Below are 20,248 nucleotides of genomic sequence, written 5' to 3' on the forward strand. Positions count from 1 at the left end.
CAGAGTAATCAGAAAGCGAAACACAGCTGGGACTAATTGGGCAGGACAAGACAAGGGAAGCAAAACAGAACACACTGACATAAGACACGGACCTTCAAAGTAAAACAGGAAACACACCAACTGAACTTACAGACTCAGAGACACGAGCTTCACATTATGATAATACTGACACGGTACAGAGGGAACACAAGGACATGGATGACTAGACAGGACACGTGGGACCAGGGCAGGAACAGAGACACAGACTAGACACTGAACAGAAGGAGTATGGAAACCAAAACCTAAGAACTAAACTCTTAACAATAATTAAACTGAAACATAGGATAATACTAATGAAAACAGCTCAACTGGTGAATCAGAACATAGACCATAATACAGAATAACACCAGGACACCAGAAACTCAAAATGCTGGGTCAAAAGGAACCAGACCCGTGACAATAAGAGTACACTTAAAACACCTAAAGTTAATTTACTCATTATGCAGAATGGCTATTTTCAGATAATTATATAATGTTGGCTAGCTTGACCTATAAATGGTAAATGGTAAATGGCCTGTATTTATATAGCGCTTTTCTGGTCCCTAAGGACCCCAAAGCGCTTTACATATCCAGTCACTCACCCATTCACACACACATTCACACAGACTATAGTATTTATCTGCAAAATAAAAACTGAATAGTAGAAAGGAGATGGGGTGCAAAGCACAATAGTTACAATTAAAAACAGTGGAGTAGAAGTAGGATGACACATAAATACCTACATAAACAACACATATTTTAGCAATGTATTTGCGTAAATGTTCTAAGTTACATTGTACTGGTACGTACTAGCATAAAAAGCTTTAATAAAAAGCGATTCCTTTTCTCCATTGAAGAAAATAGTTTTAAGCCTTGAACCAGCCCAACCAGCTACCAGCTATAAGGTAAATCATGACTAAAAATACTTTATTTGGATTTAAAATAAATAAATTTTAAATAAATACATACATACAAAAGTAAAAAGGAAACGTACAAGATTTTGCTTACAATTACTTTTAACGCTGAAGGAACTAATCATCCCATAACCCACTGCAGAACCTAGATTCCACAGCAAATAACTCCCAAACGTATTGAATTTAGCCCTTTTCATTCTCGTAGTGATGTGTTATTATAGTTTTGTATATTTTTTGTTGTTTGTGTTGTGTATGTGTAATGCTTTGTTCGGCTGGTTTCTTTAGCTTCGCGGTTACTAAGTATCCTGTTTCACCAATCACTGTTTCAATCTAGGTTTATGGGTAAAATAGTTCTTTTCCGATGCCTTACAAATAACTCATAATTTTTGTTAAGAAAAGGTTGAGATAAATACCATCATTTCACAATATCATAGCTTGACGTAAGTCTGATAGTCGAGGGTAAGTGAATGGAAGCAATAAATTTATACTTAATCATGAACACCGTCATTGTGGAACTTTAATTGTCAATGCCGGTTTCCCACGGACTGTTGTGGCCGTAACGCAAGGTACAGCCTTGAAAACAGTTTGTTATGATAATAATGTTTTACGTGATAAAGTTCATATGTGTAAAATAAATTAATCGCTATTAGCATTAGCTAGCCATTTGAGGGGGCACGGAGCTTTAAAAATAAATAAATAAAAGGCAGAGTAAAGATAAACGTTTTCCACCTTGGCTTTTGAACTCAGAGCTGCTCAGTGTCCAAAGCTCAGAGGAGAGGCAGCTATGCAGAGCTGGTCACCACGGACAAGGAAAGCAACGGAGAGGATTTAAGCGTTTCTTGCTTTAAAACGAGACAGCTCGTCTAAGTCAGGAAACGATGGGCGCTCATAAACTGCTGTTTTCCGAGCTGAAGCTGTGGACCTCAGGAAGAGGTGGATGGATAGCGCGACTTCACAAAGGTGGGCTATCCAGGAAATGTTTACTCGTAATACATTTAATATTCAATGTGGACGCGTGCCAGACCCAGAACAAAATTTAGCCAAGTTAACGTTCTTGTCGGCTGATCTACACACCTGCTTGAAGAAACTTTAACAGGCTGATTGAACTCAGCAATACGTAATATATCAAGCAACTCTCAGCATCAGTAAAACAAAATACTGTATAAATGCATGCCTTACTCTGCTTTCATTAAAACACTGTAGCTGTACACTATACTGCCTTAGCTTACTGAGACCCTTTTAGCTCACTAAGAGGATTTAATTCAAACTAAGGCCTTGCTGTTTTGCTGCAACTCCAGTGAGTTAGACGTGAACTTTTCCCATGTCACGTGATTTGTTTTTGCAGGTATTGGCGCCTGTGGAAAGGCTTCATTGTCCTCATGCAGCCCAAAGGTGTGTATTGTCGGAAGCGGTCCAGCAGGTTTCTACACAGCACAGCATCTAATCAAGGTATGGACTGCTTGTTATGATGCACAATACAAGGAGTAATAGTAGGCAATACTGATAAATATCTCTGTGAATGTGTAGTACTGTGCCAAAGTCTTTAGCCACCCTTGATTTCTTTTTAATGTTCTTCCAAGGAGCCAGCCCTTCTTGTCATTTTTAAAGCGGTGCCTTAGTTCTCCAAGGTTTTTAAAGAGTTTTCTTTAAACTCTCATGTTTGGCCCACTTATTAGACCTGAACATCTTCAAAAAGTGCTTTTGTTTGCGAAACCACTTAAAAAGGCAGCTAACTCAAGGGATCGGCTGGCAGGGATGGCAGTGTGTTCAGTATGTCCTTTAAAAAAAAAAAAAAAACTGAGCAAACTCGGCAAAGTGGAGGACAAATGAATCAAAAAATCCACCAAAGATCTGACACAGGACCAGTGGTGTTGGTGAACTTGTTGATCTCGACAGAGAACAAAGCAAAAGGCAGCCAATGTCCAAAGAAGACCTTGGAATGAATGTTTGTGACTAAAAACAGATCTGCAGTATTGCAACATTAAGCCTAAGCAGCCCCCAGTTTTTCCAAAACCACCGATAACAGAATAGTGGCAGTGATGATGCTGCCATAGTTTAACATGGAGACACACGAACAGCAAAGAGGCAGGGCTATTAACAAGGTGGTGAGCTCAGGCGGAGTGAAAGAAGATATTTTTCTTTATAGTAATCACCATAAAAACATTACTGAGGAGAAGCTGGCAGGAATCCTGTATCAAAAACATAATCAACAAGCTCCACCGTGAAGGAAAGGGTATTTTTCAGCTGCTACATCCACCAGTTTGTTTTATATAGCAAACAAAATCTGCAGTAAAGCTCCAGAAGTTAAAAGCGTATGTATGTAGATGAACTCTTAATTTAGTATGTCACAGTGTTTAAATTACACAGCTTGCTGAAGACTGATAGCAGCCTCCCCACTTTCTGTCACAGTGATACCTACAGCAAGCAGGGGTGAGTCTAAAGGGGGGATATGGGGTGTATTGGACCATATTTATTTCAAGCATTATTTAACCAATTTAGATTAATAGAAATTAATTATATTAATTTAATGTTAATTGGTGCTCTTAGACTGGACTGTTTTCTGCTCCAGGAAACGTTGCATCAGTTCTGCAAGCCTCAGTTCTGAGAATGTTGATATCATCTTTTTTCCTCAGTGCAGAGACCGCATACTCTTTAAGAAGGTTACAGACATGCGTATTCACTCATTCACTAGCACACTCACACACACACACACATAAACGTGTTAAAAACACACACACATGAACAAACACTAAATCTACCTCATCCATGTGATGCAATAGAGCCACTCTTTTTTTTTTTTCCTCCTACCAACGTAAGAAAGCATTTTGAGTCCTTTGATTATTAACTTTGATTATTAACAATAAGACAGAAGTATTTCGTATACAATTTTACAGCTGATGGAATAATAAGTAGAATTCTCAATCACTAAAATCATCAATAGCTGCTTTCCAATTCTAAATGAATTTGCGAATGACGACTGCACAATTATTGCCCAATAATTATGTATTAATTCAATGTTAATTTTTCCATTTGTGTGTGTGTGTGTGTGTGTGTGTGTGTGTGTGTGTGTGTGTGTGTGTGTGTGTGTGTGTGTGTGTGTGTGTGTGTGTGTGTGTGTGTGTGTGTGTGTGTGTGTGTGTGTGTGTGTGTGTGTGTGTGTAGATTAATATAAATAATATATATCAATCTAAATTGGTTAACTAATGCTACTTAAGCCTTGAAATAAATATGGTCTAATACACCCCATATCCCCCCTTTAGACTCACCCCTGCTTGCTGTAGGTATCACTGTGACAGAAAGTGGGGAGGCTGCTATCAGTCTTCAGCAAGCTGTGTAATTTAAACACTGTGACATACTAAATTAAGAGTTCATCTACATACATACGCTTTTAACTTCTGGAGCTTTACTGCAGATTTTGTTTGCTATATAAAACAAACAGTGGTGGATGTAGCGGCTAAAAAAATACCCTTTTCCTTCACGCTGGAGCTTGAATTTGCTAATGACTACTAATTTATTGCCCAATAATTCTGTATTAATTAAATGTTAATTTTTCCATTTGTGTGTGTGTCTGTGTGTAGGTGGGGGGGGGGGGGTTTCTTGACATTTCCTTTCATTAGTTTCTCCAAATCTGACCAGCATCCTTTAATGTAAAGTCAAACAAATGAGCATGCCTCTCCCTGCAAAGTACACAAAACCACTATGCTATCACACACTAACCAAAATATAGGCTTTGAGCTGCCTACTGAGTACATGCTCATACATACGACCGGAAATAACTTGCAGAGAATGCTGTCTTTGAGCCCAAGGTTATGTCATTGCAAGCTATGCCCCCCATACACAGGAGCATGATGTGCATTGGCCATGCAGCACTGTGGCTCTTTGATGTTTTTCATGTTGTGTATGTGTGTTTGTATTTTGATTAATATATGATTTTCAATTCATATATTAATTTTTGTCTGATTCAGCACAACAGACTTTAACTAATATAATGTAATATAATATAGTATAATAATCAGTTTCTGATGATTTTACATTTTTATTATGGGTAGAAGATCCATTTGAGCTCCAGCTGAAATCTTGAACCAAGTTAGTCACCATGATTTGTTCTTTATGCAGGAAAACCCCTCCATAAGTTTTTATCAAAATTTAATTTCATATATTTTGACATTTTTACTTTTTCATTTACTTTGTGTTTGTACTTCAGCAAGTTTGTAAAACTGTAGGCACAAGGAAGCTGCATTCGATACATGACAGTAATTAATATTACTATCACGGTCTATGTTCATATTTAGCAAGTTTCAAAAAAAGAGTTTAGTGTGTGTGCAAATAAATAATGTGAACCAAAAGCTCAGGAGCCGGTCTGCTCTAAATGTGTTGTTTCTGTTGTTGGCTCAATGGCTGTCTAGAACCAACCTTAAGAGCAATAATATGAAGTAATAATTCTCTTTATGACTTAATGTTGTTTACATCATTGTGGAGGAACTGAAGCAGTGAAACGGTTCTTCAGTTCATTAAGGTTTGTACATGTTTGTTGTAAGGTCCCACCATACTTTTCAGCCAGGTTGGGTTCTGGACTGTGATTAGTCCATTGTAACACTTTGATTCTTTTCCTTTTCAACCATTCAATTGAAGTTTTTCTGGTGCGTTTGTGATCATTGTCCTGTTGTGTGACCTGATTTTGGTCAAGCTTTAGCTGATGGACAGATTGCTAAAGAACACTTTGTCATACAGAGGAGTTCATAAGTGACTCATTTATGGCAAGGTGGCTGCAAATCAAACCTAAATCATCACCCCTCCACCACCCTGCTTAACAGTTGGCGTGAGGTGTTTGTGCTGAGGTCCTGTGGTTGGTTGGGTTTCACCAAACATCACACCATGCATTAATGCCAAGCATCTGCACTTTGACCTCATCTTTCCAAAGAATCTTATTCCTGAAGTCCAGTGGTTGATTTCTAAGCCCCGCTGCCATGTTCTTTTAAGAGAAATGACATGAACGAGCAATGCTTTTTCAAAGAGTTTTTTTTACATTGGTTTGTTGTTTTAAAAAAAATGTAATTTAGATTATTTAATTTGTTAGTTTTCAGTGTTTTTTGGTTTTGTGGGGGGTTTTTTGGGCTGTGTTAAAAATGTTTCAAGACTAAAACTAAAGACATTCCAGTTAGTTTTGTAACCACACAATATTGTTTTTGTTTATTCTAAAGCCTTTATTAACAATTCAGTTAAAGCTTTGAATATTATATTTTGGATTTTGTTTGTTTTTTTTCTCAGGCTCGCCAAGATGTTGAGGTGGACATTTATGAGCGTCTGCCTGTCCCCTTTGGCCTGGTCAGGTTCGGAGTGGCCCCGGATCATCCTGAAGTCAAGGTGTCTGCCTCTAATAGATTTTAAAGAACAGATAATTGCCTCAAACCATTTTCTGGATATTACCTGTTTTTAAGCAAAAAAAAGACTAATTTAAATAATAATCCAGTTAATTTCTCCTCATAAGTTCTAACACCAGATGCAGTGAATATCTTTTAACATTTGGATTGCTGTATTGTTTTAGAAAAAGAAACTCTTCTGACAAACCCGTTTCTTAAAGTCTGTTTAGTTTCGCCAGACTGTGTAATGAGCTGTGGCACCATTAATGGAAAATAAAAACCAGTCAGTGGTTAATGCAGACCAGTCAAACAGAAAGAGACACGTTAGATAAGTCTGACAGTAAAGTGAAATTGAATTGGAAGTGTGAATAACATCACAGTGAAAGGGTGTTATCACGTTTATGTCTGAGGTTGAATGCAAGCTTTGAAGCTCGCTATATTTCCATGTCGTCACACCGCAACTCACTGAAATGTAGCTGAACAACAAAAGCAATGTTACATAACCCTCCGCAGGACGCATATCCCAACATGCTGGCAAATATAATAACTGATAAATATTTGTTAATAACGAGACTTGTTTCCCACAACCAATAATCTCACCTTCGCATGTCTGATATAATCGTGGTTAGGGATGTGGTTAGCCTAGCTCAGCAGAAATGCTACTTTGAAAGTAATACACCAAGACTTTTAAATCACTAGTGTGTCTTCTTTGTTCAGTCGATACTCAGGCAAAAATGTAAAAACACCAACAAGGTTCTTTTCGGTGACTTGCAACCGTTTCTTGTAGAGCAGCAGTTGATTTCATCTTTAAAGCACAAGTGAGTACATGTAGCAGTGCATGAATCCCAACAAGGCCATGTCTGATTATTTCTGTAAAGAAACAAAGTGCAGTATGTATCAAAAAGTGGGCTTTTGAACTTTGGACAGAATTAATGAATCGATCTAGTCTGGTCTGATATTTCTGCCGAACTCTTCCCTGCTTTTAATTTCACTTATCATAAAGGTAAGAGAGCGGTGCGTCCATAGTGTAGTGGTGTACACATTTGGGAAACATCCCCAGTTTGATCCCAGTAGACACAAATCTATTGGGGGTTTGGGCAGGAAGGGGTAACCAGCATAAAAATCTGCCAAATCATGTGGAGCGAACCCATGTGAACAAGAGAGCAGCCGAAAGTATCCTGTGACTTAACTGTCAGATTTGTTTGAATGTAATAAGATAAGATAAACCTTTATTAGTCTCACACATGGGAATTTTTTGGTCTTGGCATAAAGTACAAGTTAAGAACAGTAAGAGTTAAGAAAAACACAGCAGAATAGGATGAGATAAAATAAAATAAAAAAAACTACAAAATAGAATAAAATGCTTTGGTACGGTAGGAAAAATTGGACTTGGTACACTTGCACATCAGGGAGACAGGGCAAAAGTTACAACTGTGTATGCGATGCGTGTGTTTCTCCAAAAGTTGATTCTGTTCATCTGGACGGAGCGTTTAGTGGATGAGTGACGAAACGTTTCTCCCACAAAACGCTCCGTCCAGATGAACAGAATCAACTTTTGGAGATTTACTTACCTGGATGATTGAGCATGCATCAAGACGATGCGTGTTTGTCTGTCTGCACATGTGTGGTCGATGTTGTAGAGGCGATATCAGGATCAACTGAAATACTTGACAGTTTCAAGCTCAGTCTTGCTCTTTCTGGTAGTTTTTGTTGGTTTGTTTTTGTTCCTGATCCCAAATCTTAACATCACATTTTTCTCAGAACATTGGCTCCATAAGCATTATTGAGAGTTCAACAAAATGTTAAAATGTAAAAAAAAATGTTGGTAAAGCAGCCACATGGACAACTCAAGAATGTAATAATAAATAAATAAAAGTGGGTTCCACATTCGTCTACAGAGCAAATTCAAGCCCTGGAGAAGACACAAATATGTTGGAGGTTGCCGTTATACATCAAAATTTTGCTTATCAAAAGATGAATTTGGGTTTTTGCTTAAAGACGTTTGTTGGAGTCTTTATTAAATATATGTGGCATCATACAACAGCAGGATCCATATGAGCAGCTCCATTAAGGCGCCTATATTCAGACAGGATTATCATTACTACATAGAAATCGTGTCTAAGCAGCCTCTGAACAGCCACAAATTTCTAAAGTTAAATAAATTTTGTGAATTTTTAGCATCACTTCTCAACAACAGATTGTCTTTCCATCATTATTATTTTTATTATTATGCAAACATTGTTTCATCACCAACATCAGCCTTTTGTCTCCTGAAGTCTTCCAATGACTGTTCACCCAAATGAAAGTATATTATAGTTTATTATGAAATAAAATTGGTATTTAAAAATTACAGTGAGGATAATTAACATAGTCCCATCTACTATGTTTTCTCTTCCATATCTCAGTGCAGGGAGGTGAAAGGTGGCAACCACTACACTCATTGAGCTTGTACCCTTGTTACAGTCTCTTGAGTCTAAAGTTCAATTCAGTTTTATTTATATAGTCATCAGTCAGCTGCCTGCACTTTGTCAGGCAAAGACCCTACAATATTTGAGAGGAAACCTCACCCTTTATCAGCAAACAGTGAAGTGGAGGAAATCCATTTTTCCTCCAGCTCTTCTATCATTAAGATGTTAGAACGTCTTTATAACTTTCACAAAATGCATAAAATTGTCTTTGTGATCTGTTCTGTACTTCGGTGACTCTGTGAGAGTCGTTTGCAAATGCAGAAATAGATAATACCACTGTAAATAAATGCACTGCAGCATTAAAAACTGGACCTGCATGAGAGAACACAGATGTCTGGTCGCGTCGGGTCTCTAATTACACAGATATGAAAATGAAGCAGGTGCTGACGTGTTGAATTCACAGGTAGAGAGTGGACGTCATGCGTCTTATCTCCTGCCCACTCTTTTGAGTCTGCGCCCTCACTTCAGCCAGAGTGTTCAGAGAACTGGGAGCGAATCTGAAGCAGGCTGTCCCATGCTGTGTGCTACATATGAGAAAGGGCAACACAAATCTGAGTTCCTGTGTGAATGTGGACACAGTAATGTATACTTCATTTATTAAAGTGAATTAGCTTTCCCAAATAAGTCTAATAAGGGTTTGAGCACTCTACAGGAGCTATAAAACTATAAGACAAGAACAATAAACCTTCACAAAGTGGAATATAGTAAAGTTTTATGTAAATATTCTTAAATCGGAGTTTACTACAACAAACTTTAGTCATCTGCTGTCCTGAGGTCATTAACCACTGGATAGAGAATTACTCCCATAATAGGTGGAATGGAAGTATAGATGGAGAGTCCAGCTTGCTAACTTAAATTTTACCGATCCTTGTCCTCAGAACGTCATCAACACATTCACGCAAACGGCCAAGCATTCACGCTGCAGTTTCTATGGCAATGTGAATGTAGGCAAGAATGTGAGCATCACCGAGCTGCAGCAAGCCTATCATGCTGTCGTACTGGTAAGGATGTGAAAGCCCACTGCAGCTCCTTCATCTTAAACATGCCAAAATTAATCATCTATTTCCATTGAACTCTGTAAATTGTTTGACAGAGTTATGGTGCAGAGGGAAACCGGAGCATGGGAGTGCCGGGCGAAGACTTGGCTGGTGTGTACTCTGCCAAAGACTTTGTGGGCTGGTACAACGGACTCCCCAGCTGTCGAGAGGTAAGACTTCCAAGTAAGTGTTTCACATAAACACACAAGATGTTTCCATCCATCAAAAAGAGCCTCAATAAAGTCAGATGATGCCACAAGAAAAACTGTCAGGTGAAACTGCTTCTCTGTCTCATCTGTTCGATTTTTTTGTTCAGCTGAGTCCAGACCTGAGTTGTGAAACAGCTGTGATTTTGGGACAAGGCAACGTGGCCTTGGACGTAGCAAGAATTCTGCTATCTCCCATCGACATTTTAAAGGTGAGTTGGTTATCAGTAAATTTATAACAAAAGAAACAAAAACAGGAAGAGCAGACATGTTTCAGTCAGCAAGTCTTGAGTCCTCTGAGATTTATGAAAGAACCGCTTAAGCTGAGGAATTTTATCTGCTTAAATAATAACAAATGTTTTGTTTGTCGGTTAGGCATGAAAAGCAAAACACTGTTGCTGAAACCTCAAAAATGTGTGTGTGTTGGTTTTTTTTTTTAAATGGTGTGATTGCATCAGCGTGAAGCCAAATGGAGAAATGTTGTCTTTGTCTGTTGTTGTTTCAGAATGCGAAACTAAACTAAAATTAACAGAAAATCATCGATAGATGAAGAAAAAAAGGGCGAAGATAAGAAATAGTGCTACAGAGTAGTTTCACTAATTTGACAAGTAAAGTTTGACCTTTCTAGTTTCCTGATCACAGTCCTCCACCTGACACTAAGAATTAATGGGCAAATATGACTGAAGAAGAAGAAGAATTATTGTAGGGTCATGCACCTTGAGAAGTCAGAATGTTTTCAAATAATGAAAATATTTTCTTTACCATGAGACAACATACCTGTCAAACACATGACTTTGTTAATAATTTCACCGGGTGCCGCCGGTGCATCGAGCCACCTGGGGGGCTCTTCAACTGGTGGGGGAGGTTGTCACATCTTGCAGGAGCTTTCCTCTCTTCAGGAACTCTCTCTGCAGGAGGGGGAGATACAGGAGAGGTGGAGGAAGATCTCAGCCTGGGCGTCTATTGTCTTGTGTAGTCTGGAAGATGAGTGGATGATGGGGTGGGTGCAGTTTTCTCTGTGGTGGGGTCAGGTGAATTGTCCCGGGCTCTGTGGGGCCGGGCGGCGCTGCTGCACTGGGCCCCCGGTCCGGATGGGCCTGGGCCCCCTTTCCCTGGCGGGTTGCACAGCATGGGGTGCCTACTGGGGTCAGCGGGGAGCTGGCCCCAGGAGGGGTCACTGCCCTCCTTCCTTCCCTCCCCATCTCCAGCGGCCTCCCTCTTCCCGCTCCACCACAATCACCCACACATGCAGGGCCTTGGGGTAGGGGTGTGTCACCAGGGTGCAGAGGAGACATCCCCCTCTGTCCCCTTCTGGCTGCCTCTGCCTCAATTTTATCCCACAACTTAGACATTCACATTACTCACACTCTCATTACACATACATATAGGATCTTGGAGGTGGGCACGCTACACGGATTCCAAACTACCATCAGGGTGTACACCTCACCCCTGGCGTCGTTGCCCACCTCTCAATTTTAAATACATGTAGACATTGAGGGCTAGCAGGAGGGGCTATACGCTTACCTGCTGCTCTGGCAGGTGGCTCCATGCCCTCCTGGGTTTTAAATGCACCTTAGAACACACATACATCAACAGTACATATGAGCGGGTGGAGGGAGGTTTGGAGTCTTCCCACACACCCCGTTCTCTGCGGCCTGCTGGAGCAGGGGGCTAGGAGGAGGAGTTGGCCGTCCGACTGGGGTCTGGTGTATGGGGCCTCCTGCTGCTGCGGAGTCGGGGCTGTCTGCTTCTCCCACCGCAGGGAAAAGGGTTACACCACCTGAGTCTGGGTGCAGTTTCCCCTCCAGGGGCAAGGGTACCTAGACTCGGGGCTTAGAGTGCGCTTGGGGAGTGTGATTGTGTGTACAGCGTCTCTCTATGTCTGTCTCCACGTTGGGTGAGTGTTGAGCAATTGTATATGAGAGCATGAGGGTGGGAATAGATGTTTGTATCTGTGTGTGCCTGTTTGTCTGTGTCTATATGTCAGGTTGGGTATCAGACGCCACCTCTCTGGGGACATCTCAGGCCCTCCAAGGTTTGGAGGCCCATCTCCCCCACCACTTCCCCTGCCGGTGGCGGGCGCCCTCAGACATCGGTGCGTTGGTGGTTCTCTGTCTCCGGGGTGGGCGCCCAGGTACCCACCGGCTCACTCCTGGCGGCTGCTTATTGGGGCCTGGAGCCTGGGGCTCGCTCGGGCCACTTTGGGGATGGGGTGCCCTTGGCCTCTCGGCCCGGGCTCGCCACTCAGGCACAGCTGGCTGCCGGCGGAGCTCACGGGCACGTCACTGCAACCCCCTGGCTTCTGCTCCGCGGCTGCTGCTGAGTGACCCCTCATCTGGGACTCTCCTCAGCTCTTTCTGGGATAGTGGCGCAGCTGCCCCTCTGTTGGTCTTCCTTGGTCTCTTGTGTTCTGGGGGCCTCTGGATGTCTGGAGTCTTGATCTCCTCCATACCTGCTTCATGCCCTGGAGGTCGGGGCAGTGGCCCCACACACCCTCTAGCAGATCATTACATGAAGGAACCTTTTAAAACAAGCGCGTTCATGCTCACAGGTGTACACACGGGTGATCACACACACAAACTACACCCTTTTTGGCTCCTACCTCAAAGCACACTGTGCGCTGTCGATCTCACGTGCTGCACAATAATGTTTAATATTTAGTATTTACTGTCATATTCCCATATATCATTGTGATCTTGTTTATTACTCTCGTTTTCTTCTGCTTGCTTTCTTTTTCTTTCTCAACAGGTGATCCAGGTGATCGATATATGTATTTTTTTGTCTGCTTATTCTGTTGGTTTTGTTTTTGCCCTTTTTCCCCGTCCCTCTTCTCAGGTTTTTTTTTTCCCTCTTTCTTTCTCCACGTTCTCTCCTCCAGTCAAGTCTGTCCCGTATTCAGCAAGTGAAAATAAAATAAACAATAAAGTTGAATCAAATGGACCATTACGGCAAGGCTGGGATGGTCCATTTGGTAAAAAAATAAATCCGTTGGGCATCTTTCTTCGCCTTTAGACAATAATTCTGATGGCAAAAGAACCAAACGGGACAGGTTAAAAAAAAAAAAAAAAAAAAAAAAAAAAAAAAGACAAGTAAAGTTTGACCTTTCTAGTTTCCTGATCACAGTCCTCCACCTGACACTAAGAATTAATGGGCAAATATGACTGAAGAAGAAGAAGAATTATTGTAGGGTCATGCACCTTGAGAAGTCAGAATGTTTTCAAATAATGAAAATATTTTCTTTACCATGAGACAACATACCTGTCAAACACATGACTTTGTTAATAATTTCAGTTGGTTTCCTTTTAAACCTTGGGACCTGTACTGATAGTAGCTTCTGACCCCCTCGGGCTCAGTTTAAGTACACAGGGGTTGGCTTTTTAAGCTAGCATCTCTGAGCCTGCATGACATCATAGTTAGTACAGGAGCTAACCACAGGAAGTTTTCAGGGCTGAGAAACACAGCTAACGTCTTTTAAAAACTCTAACCCAACTAACCGTCTCTGAGAAAAGTCAGCTTTAATGGAGTCATTTTCTTCAGCTTCAAGTTTCTCTGGTGTGTCATTTCATACAAAAAACCACAAAATTAAAGGTCAAAGATGACAGTGACCTTTTATACTTGACTGGTAGATGTAGGACACCATGGTGTCAGTTATAATAGTGCAGTTTGATTTGTTTTGTTTGGAATAAATAGGTGATGAGCTGCTTTGTGAGACTAAAATGGGGAAATTGGTCATACAAATATCAAAAGGTGATACAAGAGCTCACATACATTTGTTGGACACAGTTCCTGTAGTTTTGCCTCTGTATACCAATAAAGTGGATTTTAAATGAAATGATGTATATAAAGCATACCATAATATTTGTCAAGCGTGGTAGAGGGAGCATTATTGGTAAATGGACTGATTCTTATATAGCGCTTTTCTACTCTCCCGGAGTACTCAAAGCGCTCTATACAACATGATGAGCACAAAGCAAAAACGACAGGCTGACATTTAGTTTTGTATGGGAATGTATGGCTACCAGTGGAACAGGAAGGCTAACGTTTATCGATGATGTGACTGCTCAGAGTCAGTCAAATTCTGCAAATTGGTCGGCACTTCACAAGTGAAGCCCAAAGCATTATCCAAAAGAAAAACAAAAAGAAAAAAGGCCCTGGCAGAGCATCTCAAGAGAGGAAGCGCAGCATTTGGTGATGTCCGTGGGCTCTAAACTGCAGGCAGTCATCAAATGCAAAGAATTAAAAACTGTTCTTATATTTAAAATGATGTTAGCCTCTGAAAATTGATAAACATGGGTATAAATCTTAAACAGTTTATGTAAAAGTTTAGTAAAAGAATGCTGAATTAAAATTTAAAACCTGCACTTCAATCACATATTGACTGATTGTTTTTAAAATGTCTGTACGCCTGTGATGGTGCAAACTAACAAACGTTGGGTATTTGTCCAAGAAATTGTGAGTCAAAGTTTCTGTATGAACCAGCAATATGAGCTAACAATAAATATAAATCACATCACTTGACAAAAAACCTAAGCTGTTCAGTTTTCCAGCTAAAGATTTAATTTACTTGTCAAACTTGTTTTTCTGCAGAAAACTGACATCACGCAACCAGCACTGGAGGCTCTGGCAGAGAGCCAGGTCCGCAGGGTGCTGATAGTTGGCAGAAGAGGACCCATTCAGATCGCTTGCACAATCAAGGTGTGTGTCAGAAAGAAAACAGAACATGAATAAAGAATAACATGTTCTCTAGTGCCAGCCACTTCCTCAGGTCACAACTCATCTCCACACCACATCTTCCAAAACCTTTGTTTCTTAACACCACAGACAGAATATTATTAGAAGGCTTTTTTATCACTTGGAGTGGTAAAAACTGAACCTTTTAGCCACTGTGCAAGTGTTAACAAACTGTTTAACTGCATTTTTGCCTAATGTTAATTGTTACTTTTTGCTGTTTTTAGCTTTTTTTTTAAATGACCTGTTCACGTGTTAGCTTTGGCTTGCTTTGTTAATTTTGGGGGTAAAAAATTAAACTATTTAACTATTAAAAGTTACGACAGTTCAGTCCAAGAATAAAAAGAATAAATAAAAATAAAATATGGAAAATGGTAATTATCTATAATAGTCCACTTTAAGAGTTCCTACATATGAGAGAAAGCCAGAGCACCTTCATGCACACTTCGTCAGTGACCTTGTATTGTTACTGCTGACGTTGGTAGAAAATGCATCCTCTGCAGGGAGTAGCTTTATCTTGTAGTTTAAAGTGGAAAAAAAACAAGATCAACATCCCATCATTTTCTTTATCGCCCATATTATTTGAGCTATTCTTCGATCTTTCAGTGTCACCCTGTGCAAAAGCAGAGGTTCGTCCTGTAAAATGAACTCAGAAAACAGTTTGGTTGTTGTTGCCAGACTGTTTCAAACTTGACTGATCATCACGCCTCTTATATGTACGCTGTCATTGTTTGTACTGCAGTAAATATAATTTCCCCAGAATTTTACCAAAAGAGATTCTGTATGTTTTGAATGATGTTTTCATTTGGCCCAGCGAACCATAACCTATGCTCCTTTTCTACAGGAGCTCAGAGAAATGGTGAACCTGCCGGACACCAGGCCGGACATGGTGGCGGCTGATTTTGATGCAGTCAAAGAGGCTCTTAAAGGTGAGACCACATGCAGCTTTATCTTCATGCTTTCCCCTCTAACTGACCTGCTCTGTTTTCAAAACCAATTAAATGTTCACATAGTTCCGGCTGCCTTTATGATCTGTAAATTTCAGTGTTTTTACAATTTTTCTGGTGCAGCTAGAAAAGATGCCTGGTGTTTTTAAGTGAGCAGTGAAAATACGTTAGATATCTACATGTGCATGTAACACATGTGAAGGAAGAAGAAGAAGGAAGGAAGAAATGTAAGCTGTGGTTAACAACAGCATACCCAGCTGAGACCTATAGCATATATATACTGTGAGGTGAATGGAAACTGCCAACCTGCCCAGACTGCTGCTGCTGGCTTTAGTTTGAAAGATTTTCTGCTGTTGTGTGAGAACCTGCAGGTTAGGGTGCAAAACAGAATTGTGCAACACCCCCCCGCAGCATCGCACTGACCTTTTAGGTTGGCCTCGTCCTTGCCAGAGAAATGCTGCTGGCCTGATTGATGATGGCAGGCAGTCTTAGATTTATAACGATAACCTTGACTCTGGTCACAGATTACTAAAATAACCCTGAGCGTATGTTTCGTTTTAGTGAAGGATGGTAAAAGAAGCTGGCTATGTTTATCTGTGTTGTAATCGTGCCTGCTGAGCTTGCATTACAGGAGTGACAGGTCTGTGGTCGCAGCAGCACATCAGAACTTTGCAGTTACAGGAAATTTATAAAGACCAGTTACTTAAAAAAGCCATTTCTGATGTGTGTGCACATACAAGATGCATGCACAGCAACATTCACGTATCACTTACTGAAAGACCACATGCACACTTGTATGTAAAAAAAACATATGCATTCTACTAGTCATGAGACCACAGCATGTGTCCATAAAGTTCACAAGTATAAGAGTAGCTGCTAGTGACAAAATTCTAAGAAGGTTGTTAAAATTATGAAGTTTTATAGGAATTTTTTCTAAAAATCAAAAGACTAAGTAAGGAGAAAGATAAGTTATTCACAAAGCATCTTAGCCTTAAGATAAAGACAAGTATAGGAGTGGAGATGGGGACTAGAGTTTCCTAAGGAGAGGGAAGAAATGGTACAAAGTACAGAACATTGATTGGTCACATCTCTCAGGTGTTGTGTCAAGTTTCTTAAGGACATGATTTTCGGATTCAGTTCATCAGCTGTAGATTGATAAGTTAAAAGGCAGCCAATGTTCAAAGAAAAACTTTGAAAGACCTTCAAAAAGGCTCTTTAAAATTTACAAGACGTCTTGGCTCCATGCATGCAAAATATAAAGACATAAGGGATAACTCAAGACTTTTGCACCGCACTGTATATATTGTTTTCACTACCTATTCTATGCAAAACAAACTGAAGATTAAAAATTTGGACATTATAAATGAAAGCAAAGCAGGGCGATTTTAAGCTGAAGTATCTCTGCTGTGTCAGACTTGCCGAGGCCCAGAAAGCGTCTGACAGAGCTGATGTTGAAGACGGCCCTGGAGGTACCCGGAGAAAAGGAGCAGGAGAGACGGAGCAAGGCCTCCCGCACCTGGGGCTTTCGATTCTTCCGGAGCCCCGTGGAAGTTTTGGCCGAACCTAGCCACAGCAGAATAGCTGGCATTCGACTGGCGATCAACAAGCTGGAGGTTAGCAGGATTTGAATTTCCAAAAGTGCCTGTCACTGTGCTGCTGCTCCTTGTTAAAGCTGATATCCTCTCTGTGAGCAGGGTTCAGGTGAGGGAGCCCACGCTGTGCTCACAGGAGAAGTGGAGGACGTGTCCTGCGGCCTGGTCGTCAGCAGCATCGGCTACAAGAGCCTGCCCATCGATCCATCAGTGCCTTTTGACTCCCGCAAAGCCATCGTTCCAAACACCATGGGACGCGTTAAACAAGCTGCAGGTACTCCTTAAACACTTTGAAGAACAAGAAATATTTTATAAATTACGTCAATAATATTTAATGATTGAATTTTTCTTTGTAGGTCTGTACTGTAGCGGCTGGCTTAAAACAGGCCCCACAGGTGTCATAGCTACCACTATGAACAATAGCTTTGACACTGCACGATCACTTGTGGAGGACATGGACTCGGGAACGTTGGATGTGTCTGCTGCCAAGCCTGGATCACAAAGCATTAGTGCTCTGCTGGAAAAGAGAGGTATAAAATATGTGCTGTTATTCTATGGGCCAGTGTAGCGTCGTCAAAGTAGATGTGCAGGGACCAGAACAGTTGGACTAAAAACAAGGGAAAATGAACTCAGTGATGAAACAGTAACCAAAAAGTCGGGCTAGCTGTAGATAAGAGATTCTGTTTGAAGTGACTGTTTGTTGTTGATTACATGAGATGTAAAATGACGAAGAGCAAAAAAACAAAGACAATGACGTGAAGGGATTTGAAAGGGAAAACTACAAAACAAAACTAGCAATAAATCCTGCATGCCACCAAAACATTTGCTACAGAGAGCCATAAATCAGTAGCAACAACAGCAGTGCAGTATGTCGTCATCATCTCAGTGCACACAGTGACCCGTCTGTTTCATAATCCTGTATTCTGAAGTTCCCACTAAGCCACAGCCAAATGTGATTTTTCTCTTCTGTAGGAGTGAAACCAGTGACTTTCTCAGACTGGGAGAAGATTGACAATGTGGAAATGAAAAAGGGTGAATCCAGTGGGAAACCCAGAGAAAAGCTACTGACTGTGGAGGAAATGCTGCACGTGGCTTGGACATGAAAGAATGAAACAGTTTTCATGTGAACAGGCAATGCTACCTATTGCAGTATGAAAATGACTGCACTTGTTTTTAGGGATCTCACTGATTGATCACACAATAAAAATGACTATTTGAACTCCTTAACATGGATTTAATTCATATTGTACATATGGCACTAGTAGGAACTGTTATTTGCTACAGTGTGATTTAGTTACCTTGTTACCAATCCAACACACTGACTGACAACAACAAAGACTGAAAACTTGCTGCACTCAAGACCAAACTCTAATGGATACAATTTTTATGGAATTTGTGCACTGTAATGTACCGTTAACTAAAAACTATGTGGCAAAGTGTTTTTGCTCTTTTATATAATGTCATTGAACATCTTAAATCTGTATTTGAGGGAATAAAATGACGTCTATCCTTTGATTCCTGTCTCAGAGCTTCATTTGTTACTGCTGTGATCCATAGTTGGGTCCACAAATGTCTGTCAGACATCTAAAATCCCAGAGTAGCTCTGAAGACCACTCTTTGTGCAGAAGGCCTAATACCAACCTGTACCAGAACGGCAGCATAAAGAGAATGCATGCTAAGCACTACATTTGAGCAATTCATGTTTGGGCATGCATGGTTTCTGGTGACACTGGATCACAGAGAAGACAAGTAGCTTAGCAATATAGCAATAGTAGCAATACTTTCTGTTCACAATGTAAACAAAATATTCCAAACTGACAGTCATTGGATGCAAGCGATTGTTGATAATGTATTGCAGTCGCTCAGTGTTAAGCGCTGCCCAATGTTAATCCAATACGTTGTACATGCTCTTAAAGCTTAAACTCTCCATCTCAGTTTCACATCCTTCGTGATGTACATTAATGAGAATTGTCTCACTGGCCAAGAAATAAAACTTATAATTGCAGTGTGAGGTATTTGGATGTTTGAAACATGCACAAGGTGCAGTGGGGATGATTTGAGCCACAAATATCAATCTATGACAGGAAAATGTAACACAGTTCACTCAGTCTCAACACTGTCACCACTTTGTGTGACCTGACAAATTCACAAGTTTTCAGTGGTACAGCAGATGGTGGTGTTATTGATGAAACCTGAATCGTTCTTACCCTGATAATAGTTTAAAGTATAAGCAGAGGTGGGAAGCAACAAAGTACAAACACTGTTACGGTACTTTAGTATTTTGTGATATCTTTCCTTTGAGTACTTTTACTTTTACTCCCTACATTTTAACACATATCTGTACTTTCATGACTAACTTGTTACTTTAGGTTTAACCTGTTTAAGGGAAGTTTTTATGTCAAACACTGTATGCCTTCAAACATCAAGCTGATTTTAAATAGAGGGACCAATAAGTATAAGAAACAAAGTGACGAAAAATGCAAAACCATATACTTTATGCATCATTTATGGCACTATACTCAGTGTTTATAATGGGCCAGAATGATCCAGAACTGCAATTTTGGTGCAGAAGTCCATAAGTTGTGGTCAGAGTACGTCAGCATCTAGCTAGCACTGAGTTGAAATATAGCAAGTAATAGCAAACACACAAACTTGTTAGATAAGTAGTTTGTCTCACAATGTGTCTGCTAAAGTTACAGCTGCTGTATGAGATAAAACTTAGCTCAGCAGCTTAGATGTCAACTTAGATGTTAACATAGGACCCTTTCTTTCATATAGCCTTCACAATTCTTGCATCCATTGAACTTGGGAGTTTTGGGAGAGTTTCTGCTTGAATTTCTTTCCAAGATGTCAGAATTGCCTCCAACAGCTCCTGTTTTCATGTGAACTGCCTCTCAATAAGGTTGAGGTCTAAGGTTAGGATGACGAGGTCAGTTATCCAGGGTTGTATGCCACTCATCAGTAAACAAGAATGTTTG

General features: G+C 40.4%; 1 protein-coding gene across 2 annotated transcripts; it reads left to right on the forward strand.

Moving 5' to 3' along the window:
• The first annotated feature begins 1,470 nt into the window (after nt 1–1,470).
• fdxr (ferredoxin reductase) lies at nt 1,471–18,785 on the forward strand. Of its 2 annotated transcripts, XM_031753349.2 has the most exons (13): nt 1,484–1,498; nt 1,680–1,892; nt 2,278–2,381; nt 6,201–6,296; nt 9,639–9,761; nt 9,854–9,967; nt 10,114–10,215; nt 14,591–14,698; nt 15,576–15,660; nt 17,092–17,291; nt 17,373–17,544; nt 17,627–17,800; nt 18,243–18,785. In XM_031753349.2, the coding sequence occupies exons 2-13, from the start codon at nt 1,811–1,813 to the stop codon at nt 18,371–18,373; spliced, it is 1,491 nt and encodes a 496-aa protein (XP_031609209.1). In that variant the 5' UTR covers nt 1,484–1,498; nt 1,680–1,810; the 3' UTR covers nt 18,374–18,785. The 2 variants fall into 2 exon arrangements, with proteins under 2 accessions (XP_031609208.1, XP_031609209.1); XM_031753348.2 differs by having other exon boundaries at nt 1,471–1,892.
• Nucleotides 18,786–20,248: the final 1,463 nt, after the last annotated feature.

Source organism: Oreochromis aureus, linkage group 8, assembly GCF_013358895.1.
Source record: "Oreochromis aureus strain Israel breed Guangdong linkage group 8, ZZ_aureus, whole genome shotgun sequence".
NCBI lineage: Eukaryota > Metazoa > Chordata > Actinopteri > Cichliformes > Cichlidae > Oreochromis > Oreochromis aureus.